This window comes from Oenanthe melanoleuca, linkage group LGE22, assembly GCF_029582105.1.
Source record: "Oenanthe melanoleuca isolate GR-GAL-2019-014 linkage group LGE22, OMel1.0, whole genome shotgun sequence".
In the NCBI taxonomy this organism is placed as follows: domain Eukaryota; kingdom Metazoa; phylum Chordata; class Aves; order Passeriformes; family Muscicapidae; genus Oenanthe; species Oenanthe melanoleuca.
The window spans coordinates 1466247-1479779 of record NC_079363.1 but is presented as its reverse complement, the minus strand read 5'-3'; the positions used below and the strand labels follow the sequence as shown (position 1 = coordinate 1479779).

Genomic DNA, 13533 nt, shown 5'->3' with positions numbered 1-13533 from the left:
TGAGATCCCCAGAGTCCCCCTAAACCCCCAAAAGAGTCTCAGAGTCCCCCTAAAAATCCCAAAACCACCCAGAATCAGCACCAGAGCCCCCCAAAAATCCCAAAACCACCCAGAATCAGCACCAGAGCCCCCTAAAAATCCCAAAACCACCCAGAATCAGCACCAGAGCCCCCTAAAAATCCCAAAACCACCCAGAATCAGCACCAGAGCCTCCCAAAATCCCCAAAAATCTCCCCAGAATCAGCACCCCGAAGCACCAGCCCCACCCCAGCCCCAGCCCGCGCTCACCAGCCGGCCAGGATGAATTTGAGGACGGTCCCGGTGGGTTCCAGCCCCCCCCGGGGGGCGAGGGCGGCGCTGGAGCAGCCGAAGAGCAGCGAGACGGCGCGGCAGCGCAGGCGGGCGGGGGCCAGCCCGTCCAGGAGCCGCGCCCCGGCACCGTGACCGGCGTAGCTGGGGGGGCAAATAACAAAATATCCTAAAACTGACCCTAAACTGATCCTAAATCAGCCCTGAAACTGATCCTAAACCAGCCATGCCCGTCCAGGAGCCGCGCCCCGGCACCGTGACCGGCGTAGCTGGGGGGAAGTAACAAAATATCCTAAAACTGACCCTAAACTGATCCGAAATCAGCTCTAAAACTGATCCTAAATCAGCCCTGAAACTGACCCCAAACCAGCAGTGCCCATCCAGGAGCCACACCCCGGCACCGTGACTGGCATAGCTGGGGATGAAATATCAAAAATACCCTAAATCTGACCCTAAAACTGACCCCAAACCAACCCCAAAGCAGCTGCACCCCGGCACTGTGCCCGGCATAGCTGGGGGACAGAACCCAAATCTCAAACCAGCCTCAAATTCCCCCAAAATCCAGCCCCAAATCCTCCTGAATCCATCCCCAAATCCAACCCCAAAATCAGACCCCAAAATCAGACCCCAAATCCTTCCAAAACCTGACCCGAAATCCAACCCCAAATGAGCCCCAAATCCAACCCCAAATCAACCCCAAATTCGACCTCAAGTCCAACCCCAAATGAGCCCAAACTCCCCCTGAATCAGCCCCAAACCCAACCCCAAATCAGCCCCCAAACCTGACCCCAAATCAGCCCCAAACCCCCCCAAATCCCCCAAAACCTGACCCCAAATCAGCCCCAAACCCAACCCCAAATCCCCCAAAACCTGACCCCAAATCCCCCAAAACCTGACCCCAAATCAGCCCCAAACCCAACCCCAAATCCCCCAAAACCTGACCCCAAATCCAACCCCAAATCCCCCCAAAACCTGACCCCAAATCCAACCCCAAATCCCCCCAAAACCTGACCCCAAATCCAACCCCAAATCCCCCCAAACCTGACCCCAAATCAGCCCCAAACCCAACCCCAAATCCCCCAAAACCTGACCCGAAATCCCCCCAAACCTGACCCCAAATCAGCCCCAAACCCAGACCCCAAATCCCCCAAAACCTGACCCCAAATCCCCCCAAAACCTGACCCCAAATCCCCCCAAAACCTGACCCCAAATCCCCCCAAACCTGACCCCAAATCCCCCAAAACCTGACCCCAAATCCAACCCCAAATCCCCCCAAAACCTGACCCCAAATCAGCCCCAAACCCAACCCCAAATCCCCCCAAAACCTGACCCCAAATCCCCCCAAACCCAACCCCAAATACCCCAAAACCTGACCCCAAATCCCCCCAAACCTGACCCCAAATCAGCCCCAAACCCAACCCCAAATCCCCCCAAAACCTGACCCCAAATCCCCCCAAACCTGACCCCAAATCCCCCAGTCCCTGTGTGTTTCTCACATGTAGAGGTCGCGCTCCCCCAGCGCCTCCTGCAGCTGCTGCGGGGTCGGGGCTGCGCCCGCCACCCCCCGCCAGCCCGGCTCGCTGGGATGGGGGAAAAAATGGGAAAAATGGGAAAAATGGGATGGGGAGAACAAAAATTGGGGAAAATGGGGCAGGATTTGGGGTTCCCAGAGAGATTTTGGGGTCCTGGAGGGGATCTTTTGGGTCACAGGGTGGTTTTTTGGGGATCCCAGGGCAATTTTTGGGGATCCCAGGGCAGGTTTTGGGGTCCCAGGGCAGGTTTTGGGGTCCCAGGGCAGGTTTTGGATATCCCAGGGCAGGTTTTTGGGGATCCCAGGGCAGGTTTTGGGGTCCCAGGGCAGTTTTGGGATCCCAGGGCAGTTTTTTGGGGATCCCAGGGCAGGTTTTGGATATCCCAGGGCAGGTTTTGGGGGATCCCAGGGCAGGTTTTGGGGGATCCCAGGGAGGTTTTTGGATATCCTAGGGAGGTTTTTGGATATCCCAGGGAGGTTTTTTGGGGATCCCAGGGAGGTTTTTTGGGGATCCCAGGGAGGTTTTGGGCTCCCAGGGCAGTTTTGGGGATCCCAGGGCAGTTTTTTGGGGATCCCAGGGCAGGTTTGGGGGTCCCAAGGCAGGTGGTTTGGGGATCCCAGGGAGGATTTTGGATATCCCAGGGCAGGTTTTGGGGATCCCAGGGCAGGTTTTGGGGGATCCCAGGGCAGTTTTGGGGATCCCAGGGCAGTTTTTGGGGATCCCAGGGCAGGTTTGGGGGTCCCAGGGCAGGTTTGGGGGTCCCAGGGCAGGTTTGGGGATCCCAGGGCAGGTTTCTTGGGGATCCCAGGGCAGGTTTTTTGGGGATCCCAGGGCAGGTTTTTTGGGGATCCCAGGGAGGTTTTTGGATATCCTAGGGAGGTTTTTGGATATCCCAGGGCAGGTTTTTTGGGGATCCCAGGGCAGTTTTGGGCTCCCAGGGCAGTTTTGGGCTCCCAGGGCAGTTTTGGGGGTCCCAGGGCAGTTTTGGGGATCCCAGGGCAGTTTTTTGGGGGTCCCAGGGCAGTTTTTTGGGGGTCCCAGGGAGTTTTTGGGGTCCCAGGGCAGTTTTGGGGTCGCACCTCTCGAACCAGGCCCGGAATCGCTCCTCGGTGCCGCCCAGGTCCCGCTGGGGGTTCAGCACATAGAAAGCGTTCCTGGGGTTCACGCCGCGGCGCAGCACCGAGCCCGGGCACTGCGGGGGAGAGGGGAGAAACACCTGGGAACGGCAGCCAGGTGTGTGCCCAGGTGTGTGTGCCCAATCCCAGGTGTGCCCAGTGTATGTGCCCAGGTGTGTGCCCAATCCCAGGTGTGTGTGCCCAATCCCAGGTGTGCCCAGTGTGTGTGTGCCCAGGTGTGTGTGCCCAATCCCAGGTGTGCCCAGGTGTGTGTCCCAGATGTGCTGTACCTGCCCCAGGTGTGTGTACCTGCCCCAGGTGTGTCCCCAGGTGTGTGTACCTGTCCCAGGCATGTGCACCTGTCCCCAGGTGTGCCGTACCTGCCCCAGGTGTGCCGTACCTGCCGTGCCAGCCCGTAGCTCAGCAGGAAGCGCAGCCCCGGCAGGTGTGTGTGTCCCTGTCCCAGGTGTGCTGTACCTGTCCCCAGGTGTGTGTACCTGTCCCCAGGTGTGCTGTACCTGTCCCCAGGTGTGTCCCCAGGTGTGCCGTACCTGTCCCAGGCATGTGTACCTGTCCCCAGGTATGCCATACCTGTCCCAGGTGTGCTGTACCTGCCAAGGTGTGTGTACCTGCCCCAGGTGTGCCGTACTTGCCGTGCCAGCCCATAGCTCAGCAGGAAGCACAGCCCTGGCAGGTGTGTGTACCTGTCCTCAGGTGTGTCCCCAGGTGTGTGTACCTGTCCCAGGCATGTGTACCTGTCCCCAGGTATGCCATACCTGCCCCAGGTGTGGTGTACCTGCCCCAGGTGTGCTGTACCTGCCCCAGGTGTGCGTGTACCTATCCCCAGGTGTGCGTGTACCTGTCCCCAGGTGTGCCGTACCTGCCGTGCCAGCCCGTAGCTCAGCAGGAAGCGCAGCCCTGGCAGGTGTGTGTGTACCTGTCCCAGGTGTGCCATACCTGCCCCAGGTGTGCCATACCTGCCGTGCCAGCCCGTAGCTCAGCAGGAAGCGCAGCCCTGGCAGGTGTGTGTGTACCTGCCCCAGGTGTGTGTACCTGCCTCAGGTGTGCTGTACCTGCCCCAGGTGTGCTGTACCTGTCCCCAGGTGTGTGTATACCTGTCCCAGGCATGTGTACCTGTCCCCAGGTGTGCTGTACCTGCCCCAGGTGTGCCGTACCTGCTGTGCCAGCCCGTAGCTCAGCAGGAAGCACAGCCCTGGCAGGTGTGTGTGTACCTGTCCCAGGTGTGCTGTCCCTGTCCCCAGGTGTGTCCCCAGGTGTGTGTGTACCTGCCCCAGGTGTGCTGTACCTGCCCCAGGTGTGTGTGTACCTGCCCCAGGTGTGCCGTACCTGTCCCAGGTGTGTGTACCTCTCCCCAGGTGTGTGTATACCTGTCCCAGGCATGTGTACCTGTCCCAGGTATGCCATACCTGCCCCAGGTGTGCCGTACCTGCCGTGCCAGCCCGTAGCTCAGCAGGAAGCGCAGCCCCGGCAGCCGCGTCACCGGAACGTTCCGCAGGGTCCCGGAGCTCTCCCAGGGCAGGCGCTGCAGGTGCTGGGACAGAGACAGGGACAGGTGAGACAGGGACAGGTGAGGGGAAAAGAAGAGGAGGACAGAAAAAAAGGAGGAAGAAGGGGAAGAAAAAAAAGGAAGAAAGAAAAGGAGGAGGAGGAGGAAAAAAGAAGAAGAGTAGGAAGAAGGAAAAGAAAGAAGAAGAAGGAAAAGGAGAGTGGGAGCAGGAAGGAGGAAGAAGAAGAGGAAGAAGTAAAAGGAGGAGGAAGAGGAAAAAGGAGGAAGAAAGAGGAGGAGGAAGAAAGAGGAAAAAGAAGGAAAATGAAAGTCAGTAGAGAGGAGAAAAAGAAAGGTGGGGACAAGGAAGTGTGGAGAAAAGGATGAGGAAGGTGTGAGGAGGAAGACGAGAATGAGGAAGGGGAGGAAGACAAGGAGGAAGGAGATGAAGATGAGGAAGATAAAATGAGGAAGGAAGAGGAGGGAAGAGAGGAAGCTGCGAGGAGGAAAATGAGGGAGATGAGGACGAAGATGAAGATGAGGGAGATGAGGAAGCTGGAGGAGGATGATGAAGGTGAGCAAGGCCCTGCTCTCACCCTGTCCAGCAGCAGCAGCACCGACCCCGAGCTGCCCCCCGGCCGCTCCCGGCGCCGCTCCAGCGCCTCGGCCAGCAGCAGCTGCGCCCGCAGCGGCCGGGCCGGACACAGGGACACGGCCAGGGAGCGGAGATCGGCCGGAGAGAGAGCGGCCAGCACAGCCTGGGGGGGAGAGAGAGAGAGAGGGGGGATCAGAGCCCCAAAGTGTGGGATTGGAACCCAAAAATGTGGGATCAGAACCCCAAAATGTGGGAATGGAACCCCAAAATGTGGGAGAGAGGCCGGGCCGGACACAGGGACACGGCCAGGGGGCGGAGATCGGCCGGAGAGAGAGCGGCCAGCACAGCCTGGGGGGGAGAGAGTGTGAGAGCAGAACCCAAAAATGTGGGATCAGAACCCCAAAATGTGGGATTGGAACCCCAAAATCTGCGATTGGAACCCCAAAATGTGGGAGAGAGGCCGGGCCGGACACAGGGACACGGCCAGGGAGCGGAGATCGGCTGGAGAGAGAGCGGCCAGCACAGCCTGGGGGGGAGAGTGTGAGAGCAGAACCCAAAAATGTGGGATCAGAACCCCAAAATGTGGGATTGGAACCCCAAAATCTGGGATTGGAACCCCAAAATGTGGGATTGGAACCCCAAAATCTGCAAGAGAGGCCAGGCCGGACACAGGGACACGGCCAGGGAGCGGAGATCGGCCGGAGAGAGAGCGGCCAGCAGAGTCTGGGGGGGGGTGGGAGAGAGGGGGGGATCAGAGCCCCAGAATCTGGGATTGGAACTCCAAAATGTGGGATCAGAACCCCAAAATGTGGGAGAGAGGCCAGGCTGGACATCAGCTGGAGCCAGCACCTGGGGACAGGGAGACAATTCCAGGGGAATTCCCAAATTCTGTGGGGCAAAACCCCCAAAATCTGGGATCAGCAAACCAAAATGTGGGACAGAACACAAAATGTGGGGTTAGCACCCCAAAATCTGGGGCAGAACCCCAAATCCAGCACCCCAAATCCCAGGATCACCACTCCTAAAAATCCAGTGATTAGCACCCCAAATCCTGGGATCACCACTCCAAACCCAGAGATCAGAACCCCAAAGATCCTGGGATCAGCATCTCCAAACCAAAGGGTCACCACCCCAAACCCCAAATTTCAAAATCCCAAACCCGAAATTTGAAACCACAAATCCCAACCCCCAAGTCAAATATCTCAAACCTGAAATCCCAAACCCCAAACCTGAAAACCCAAACCTCAAATCCCACCAAATCCCCAAACCCCAAATCCCAAACCTCAAATCCTAAATCTGAAACCACAAATCCCAAACTCCAAACCCAAACCCCAAACCCAAACCCCAGCCCATACCTGGAGCAGGGCAGGGTTGGGGCTCTCCCAGCCACATTCCTGCAGCTCCTGCAGCAGTTGGGACAATTCCTGCTCATCCAGGGGGGAGTTCCCGGGATCCTGGGGCAGCAGCAGCCCCCTCCAGCACCCCAAAACCTCTGAGTCCAGGCTCTGGATCAGGCTCTGGGGGAGACACCCAATGGGAATGGGATCCTGACCCCAAAAACTCTGGGAATGCCATGGGAAATGCCAAAACGAATCCCAAAAAGGAATCCCAAAAAGGAATCCCATGGAAATCCCACAGGGAAAATCCCACAGGAATCTCAGGGAAATCCCACAGGGAATCCCAGAGAAAATCCCACAGGGAATCTCAGGGAAATCCCACAGGGAATCCCAGAGAAAATCCCACAGGGAATCCCAGAGAAAATCCCACAGGGAATCCCAGAGAAAATCCCACAGGGAATCCCAGAGAAAATCCCACAGGGAATCCCAGAGAAAATCCCACAGGGAATCCCAGAGAAAATCCCACAGGGAATCTCAGGGAAATCCCACAGGAATCTCAGGGAAATCCCACAGGGAATCTCAGGGAAATCCCACAGGGAATCCCAGAGAAAATCCCACAGGGAATCTCAGGGAAATCCCACAGGGAATCTCAGGGAAATCCCACAGGGAATCTCAGGGAAATCCCACAGGGAATCTCAGGGAAAATCCTGAAGGAATCCCAGGGAAAATCCTGGGGAAATCCCACAAGGAAAATCCCACAAGGAAAATCCTGAAGGAGTCCCAGGGAAAATCCCAGGAAAATCCCACAGGAATCCCAGGAGGGAAATCCCACAGGAATCCCAGGAGGGAAATCCCACAGGAATCCCAGGAGGGAAATCCCACAGGAATCCCAGGAGGGAAATCCCACAGGAATCCCAGGGGGATTTCCAGGTGACCCCAGGATGTTTTGGGGTTTTTCCTGGGTTTTGGGGCCCCTGTCCCACCTGCATGCGCCGGTCCAGGCGGGATCTGCGCTCCCACCACTCGCGGCGCTCGGTGCAGGCGTTGGCCTCGCGCTGCTCCCGCTGGATCTGCTCGAACTCCTGGAGAATCCTGCTCAGGGGGGCCTGGGGGGACAATGGGATCAGGAATTCCGGCCCCTGGGATTTGGGGTGAGCCCTTTTCCTTGATCCTAATCTCTGGAATTTGGGGTGACCCCACTGCTCCCGCTGGATCTGCTCGAATTCCCACAGGACCCCGCTCAGGGGGGCCTGGGGAGGGGAATGGGATCAGGAATTGTGGGCCCTGGGATTTGGGGTGATCCTTATTCCCTGATCCTAATCCCTGGGATTTGGGGTGACCCTTTTTCCCTGATCCCAGTCCCTGGATTGTGGGGCGACTCCTTTCCCCAGAAGGAGAAAGAGGATGGATCAGGAATTCTGGCCCCTGGGATTTGGGGTGATCCTTATTCTCTGATCCCAACCCCTGGAATTGCAGGTGTCGCCCACCTCAGGAAGGGGAAGGAGGGGAAGGAGGGGAAGGAGGGGAAGGAGGGGAAGGAGGGGAAGGAGGGGAAGGAGGGGAAGGAGGGGAAGGAGGGGAAGGAGGGGAAGGAGGGGAAGGAGGGGAAGGAGGGGAAGGAGGGGAAGGAGGGGAAGGAGGGGAAGGAGGGGAAGGAGGGGAAGGAGGGGAAGGAGGCAGGATCTCATCCCTGGAATACTCAGTGCCCTCATCCCAGGAGAAGGATGAGTATGAAGAGGAAGAGGAGAAGAAAGATGAGGGAGGACAGGGATGAAGAGGATGAAGATAAGGATGAGGATGAGGAGAAGGATGAGGATGAAGATGAGGAGGATGAGAAGGCAGATAAAGATAGGGATGAGGATGAAGATGAGGATGAAGATGAGGACAGGGATGAGGATGAGCATGAAGACAAGGATGACGAGGAGGACGAGGATGAAGACAAGGATGAGGAGGATGAAGATGAGGATGAAGGCGAGGACGAGGATGAGGAGGATGAAGATGAGGATGATGAGGATGAAGAGGATGAAGATGATGATGAGGACCAAGGCCCGTGCTGACCTGCCCATGCCCGCTGTCGATGCGCACGCTCAGCGGCTCCGCGCCGCGCTCCAGCCGCGTCAGCAGCAGCACGTCCCCGGGGGCAGCGGGGCTGGCACCCACCAGGGACAGCTGGCACACCGTCACACCTGGGGACACCCAAATTAATTCATCATCCCAAATCCCATCATCACCCCAAAAACCATCACCCCAAATCATCCCTGTGTCCCCCAGGGGCAGCGGGGCTGGCACCCACCAGGGACAGCTGGCACAGTGTCACACCTGGGACACCCAAATTAATTCATCATCCCAAATCCCATCCATCACCCCAAAAACCATCATCCCAAATTCATCCCAAACCATCCCTGTGTCCCCGAGGGCAGTGGGGCTGGCACCCACCAGGGACAGCTGGCACACCGTCACACCTGGGGACACCCAAATTAGCACCCCAAATCCATCACCCCAAAAACCATCACCCCAAATCCCATCCATCACCCCAAATTCATCACCCCAAACTCCATTCATTACCCCAAATTCATCCCAAACCACAGTGACGCCCGTGGGACACCCCAAATTCCATCCATCACCCCAAATTGCATCACCCCAAACCAAACTCTAACCATCCCCACCCCATCCGAGGCCACCAAATGCCCAAATTGGGAATTTGGGATTTTCCACTCCCAGGACCGGGAATTTGGGATTTCCCTCCCTGGGAATTTGGGATTTCCGTCCCTGGGAATTTGGGATTTCCCACTCCCCAAACTGAATTTGGGATTTCCCACTCCCCAGCCCGGGAATTTGGGATTTCCCTCTCTGGGAATTTGGGATCCCCAGCCCAGAATCCCAGCACTGACCGCTGGGAATCCTCTGGAGCTGCTCCCGGAATCGCTCGCGCTGCGCCGGCCCCAGCCCCGAGGAGCTGAACTGGAACAGCTGCTGGAGCTGGGCCAGGTGGGACTGGGAGTCCTGGGAATCATCCTGGGAATCATCCTGGGAATTCTGGGAATCCTGGGAAGGGTCTCTCCTGTCCCCATCCCGCAGGGAGAGGCCCCGCAGCTGATCCGAGATGTCCCCCCCGATGTCACCCCCGATGTCCCCTCCGGCTGCTGCTGCTGCTGGTTTCCTCTTCTTCCTGTGGGGTCACCCCAAAATCCCTTCAGGTGGGGATGGGGGATTTGGGGATAGGGGAATTTGGGGATTTGGGATGGAAATCTGGGAACTTGGGAATGGTGATCTGGGGATGGGGATTTGGGGATAGGGAGTTGGGGATGAGGATTTGGGAATGGGGAATTGGAAGACAGGGATTTGGGGATAGGGGAATTTGGGGATTTGGGGACAGGAATTTGGGACGGAAATTTGGGGACAGGAATTTGGGATGGAAATTTGGGGATTTGGGAACAGGGATCTGGGGATAGGGAACCTGGGGACAAGGATTTGGGAAAGGAGACAGTGGGATGGGGACACTGGAAAGGGCCAATGCAAGGGACATTAGAAAGGGACAGGGACATCAGACAGGGACGGGGACATAGGGAGGGGACACTGGACAGGGAGGATGATACTGGAAGGGACACTGGAAGGGGACAAGGATGCTGGACAGGGACACTGGACAGGGATGGGGACACAGGACAGGGATGGGGACACTGGGAGGTGACAAGGACACTGGACAGGGATGAGGATACTGGAAGGGGACACTGGAAGGAGACAAGGATGCTGGACAGGGACACTGGGAGGTGACAAGGACACTAGACAGGGACACTGGACAAGGACACTGGGAGGTGACAAGGACACTGGACAGGGACTCTGGACAAGGACACTAGACAGGGACACTGGACAAAGACAAGGACACTGGGAGGTGACACTGGACAGGGACAAGGACACTGGACAGGGACACTGGGAGGTGACAAGGACACTGGACAAGGACACTGGGAGGTGACACTGGACAGGGACACTGGACAGGGACACTGGGAGGTGACAAGGACACTGGACGGTGACACTGGACAGGGACACTGGACAGGGATGGGGACACTGGGAGGTGATAAGGACACTGGACAAGGACACTGGACAGGGACACTGGGAGGTGACAGGGACACTGGACAAGTACAAGGACACTGGGAGGTGACAAGGATGCTGGACAGGGACACTGGGAGGTGACAAGGACACTAGACAGGGACACTGGACAAGGAAAAGAACACTGGACAAGTACAAGGACACTGGGAGGTGACACTGGACAGGGACATTGGACAGGGATGGGGACACTGGGAGGTGACAAGGACACTGGACAAGGACAAGGACACTGGGAGGTGACACCGGCCAGGGACACTGGACAAGGACAAGGACACTGGGAGGTGACACTGGACAGGGACACTGGACAAGGACAAGAACACTGGACAAGGACAAGGACACTGGGAGGTGACACCGGACAGGGACACTGGACAAGGACAAGGACACTGGGAGGTGACACCGGCCAGGACACCCCCTGCCCCACCGTGTCCGGGCGTGCACGATGGCCAGCAGCTGGTGGCGCGCGGTGACGCCCAGGGACTCGGCCAGCAGCCCCGCGGTGGCCAGCGGGTCACTGTCCCCCAGGGCCAGCGCCAGCAGCTGGCACAGGCGGCCGTAGAGGGAGCCTGGGGGGCAGGGGGACAGCCAGAGCAGCGCTGCCTGCAGCAGGGACCGCACCGAGGCCAGGCAGGGCACACCTGGGGACAGAGGGGACATTGGGGACAGTGTCCAGCGAGGGGACACCTGGGGGACAGAAGGGATGGAGGGGTCAAGACAGAAGGGAAGAAATTTGGTAGGGGGAAGAAAGGAAAGTTTAAGGAGAGGAAGAGTTTTGAGGAAGGAAAAATTCAGGAGAGGAAACTCCTGAGAAAAAGTAGGAAAAGTTCCTGGGAAAGGAAAGGAAACTTGGGAGAAATTAGGATGTGTGCAGCAGGACCCCAAAATCCCAAATCAGCCCCAAATCCAATCCCAAATCCCCCTCAAATCAGCCCCAAATCCAATCCCAAATCAGATGCCAAATTAGCCCCAAATCCCCCCAAAATCCAATCCTAAATCCCCCTCAAATCAGCCCAAAATCCAATCCCAAATCAGCCCCCAAAACCCCTCTGAATCAGCCCCAAATCCCCCCAAAACCCAACCCCAAATCAATACACAACCCTTCCCCAAAACCCCAACCCCAAATCAGCCCCCAAACCCCTCTGAATCAGCCCCAAACCCCCCAAAACCCAACCCCAAATCAATACACAACCCTTCCCCAAAACCCCAACCCCAAATCAGCCCCCAAACCCCTCTGAATCAGCCCCAAATCCCCCCAAAACCCAACCCCAAATCCCCCCTGGATTATCCCAAAATCCTCCAAACCCCATCTGCTCACCGGGCTGGGGGGTGATTTGGGACCCCTCTGGATTTGGGGGATCCTCCTGGTCCCCAATTCCTGCAATTCCCTCCCTGGCCCCACCTGCAAAAGGAGGGGACACAGATGGGGGGGCAGCTTTGGGGTGAAAAAAGCCAATTTTGGGGTCACCAAGGTGAAAAATCCCCCCAAAATCTCACCTGGGGGCAGCGGGGGGAGCTCAAAGCTCATTTCTTCTTCCTCCTGCTCCTCTTCCTCCTCCACAGCCCTCAGGGGGTCCCTCTCCTCAATCCCACTGAATTCCCAATTCTTCTTTTCCTCCAAAATTCCATTTTGGGGCATCCCCTCCCTCTCCTTCTTCTCCCGGGGTCCCCCAGCCCTGCGGGGGCCTCTGTTCTCCTTCTTCTCCAGAGTTTTTTTGGGGTTTCCCTTTTCCTTCTTTTCTGAAGTTCTTATTTGGGAGATCCCTCTTTTTTCCAGATTGTCCAGTTTGTGATTTCTCCTTTTTTCCACATTTTCCATCTTGGGATTTTCCTTTTTTTCCAGTTTTTCCATTCTGGGATTTCCCATTTTTTCCAAATTTTCCATTTTGGGGTTTCCCATTTCTTCCATTTTGAGATTTTCCCTTTTTTCCAGATTTTCCATTTTGTGGTTTTTCCTTTTTCCCACACTTTCCATTTTGGGATTTTCCAGATTTTCCATTTTGGAGTTTTCCATTTTAGGATTTCCCACATTTTCCATTTCGGGATTTCCCATTTTTTCCACTTTGGGGTTTCTCCTTTTCTCCCTCTTTTCCAGAGCTGTTTGTGAGATGCCATTTTCCTTCTTTCCCAGATTTTCCTCCTGCTTGCTCCCTGTTTTTTCCCTCTTTTCCCTCTTTTTGGGGCTCCCTGGCTCCTTCCGGGGCCGCCCCCGCCGGGGCCGAGCCCCAATTCCCGGAGAATTCCCGGGGGATTTTTGGGGCTGAACCCTCCTGGCACTGGAAATTTTCTGGGTGGTTTTGGGGGGATCCAGGGGGATTTGGGGCTCCTCTGAGTCACTGTCACTGAAAGTCACCTGGAAAAGGGGGTGAAAAGCCCAAAATTTTCATCCCAAAAAATTTTTTTCCTCATCTTCCCAAAGTTTTCCACATGAAAATTTTCCCCAACCCCAAATTTTCCCCCTAAAATTTTCCTTGTCCCAAAATTTCCTCACCAAAAGTTTCCCCCATAAACTTTTTCTGCCCTCCAAAATTTTCCTCCCCTCCAAACTTTTCTCCCTCAAATTCCCTTCCCAAACTTTCCCTCTCCCCCATTTTCCCCCCCAAAACTTTTCCTCCCAATTTTTCAGTCCCCCTAAACTTTTCCACCCCAAATTTCCCAACATTTCCCCTAAAAACTTTCCCTCCTCCTGATTTCCTCCCCAAATTTCTCTCAAATTTCCATTTCCAAACTTCCCCCACCAAAACTTTTTCCCCAAATTTTCTCTCCTCCTGATTTCCTCTACAAATTTCCATTTTCAAACTTCCCCCTCAAATTTCCCTTCCCAACCTTCCCCTCCTCCCAATTTCCCCCCCTCATTTCCCTTCCCAAATTTTCCCTCCAAAACTTTGCCTCCCCCAAATTTCCATCCCAAACTTCCCCCCCAAATTTCCCTTCCCAAATTTTCCCTCCTCCTGATTTCCTCCACAAATTTATATCCCCAATTTCCCTTCCCAACCTTCCCCTCCTCCCAATTTCCCCCCCTCATTTCCCATCCCAAACTTCC

The 13533-nt window shown here is 56.3% G+C and overlaps 1 protein-coding gene across 1 annotated transcript in view; it reads right to left on the bottom strand.

The window, feature by feature from the left end:
- ESPL1 (extra spindle pole bodies like 1, separase) overlaps positions 1 to 13533 on the bottom strand; it is a 31025-nt gene that overhangs the window by 651 nt on the left and 16841 nt on the right. The window contains exons 22-33 of the mRNA XM_056515149.1: positions 11988 to 12843; positions 11809 to 11892; positions 10918 to 11131; positions 9287 to 9564; positions 8454 to 8581; positions 7379 to 7501; positions 6402 to 6575; positions 5060 to 5221; positions 4404 to 4508; positions 2921 to 3033; positions 1806 to 1889; positions 289 to 453 (exon numbers count right to left, since the gene is read on the bottom strand). Of these exons, the coding sequence (XP_056371124.1) occupies positions 289 to 453; positions 1806 to 1889; positions 2921 to 3033; positions 4404 to 4508; positions 5060 to 5221; positions 6402 to 6575; positions 7379 to 7501; positions 8454 to 8581; positions 9287 to 9564; positions 10918 to 11131; positions 11809 to 11892; positions 11988 to 12843 (2486 nt within the window). The remainder of the gene's footprint in view (positions 1 to 288; positions 454 to 1805; positions 1890 to 2920; positions 3034 to 4403; positions 4509 to 5059; positions 5222 to 6401; positions 6576 to 7378; positions 7502 to 8453; positions 8582 to 9286; positions 9565 to 10917; positions 11132 to 11808; positions 11893 to 11987; positions 12844 to 13533) is intronic.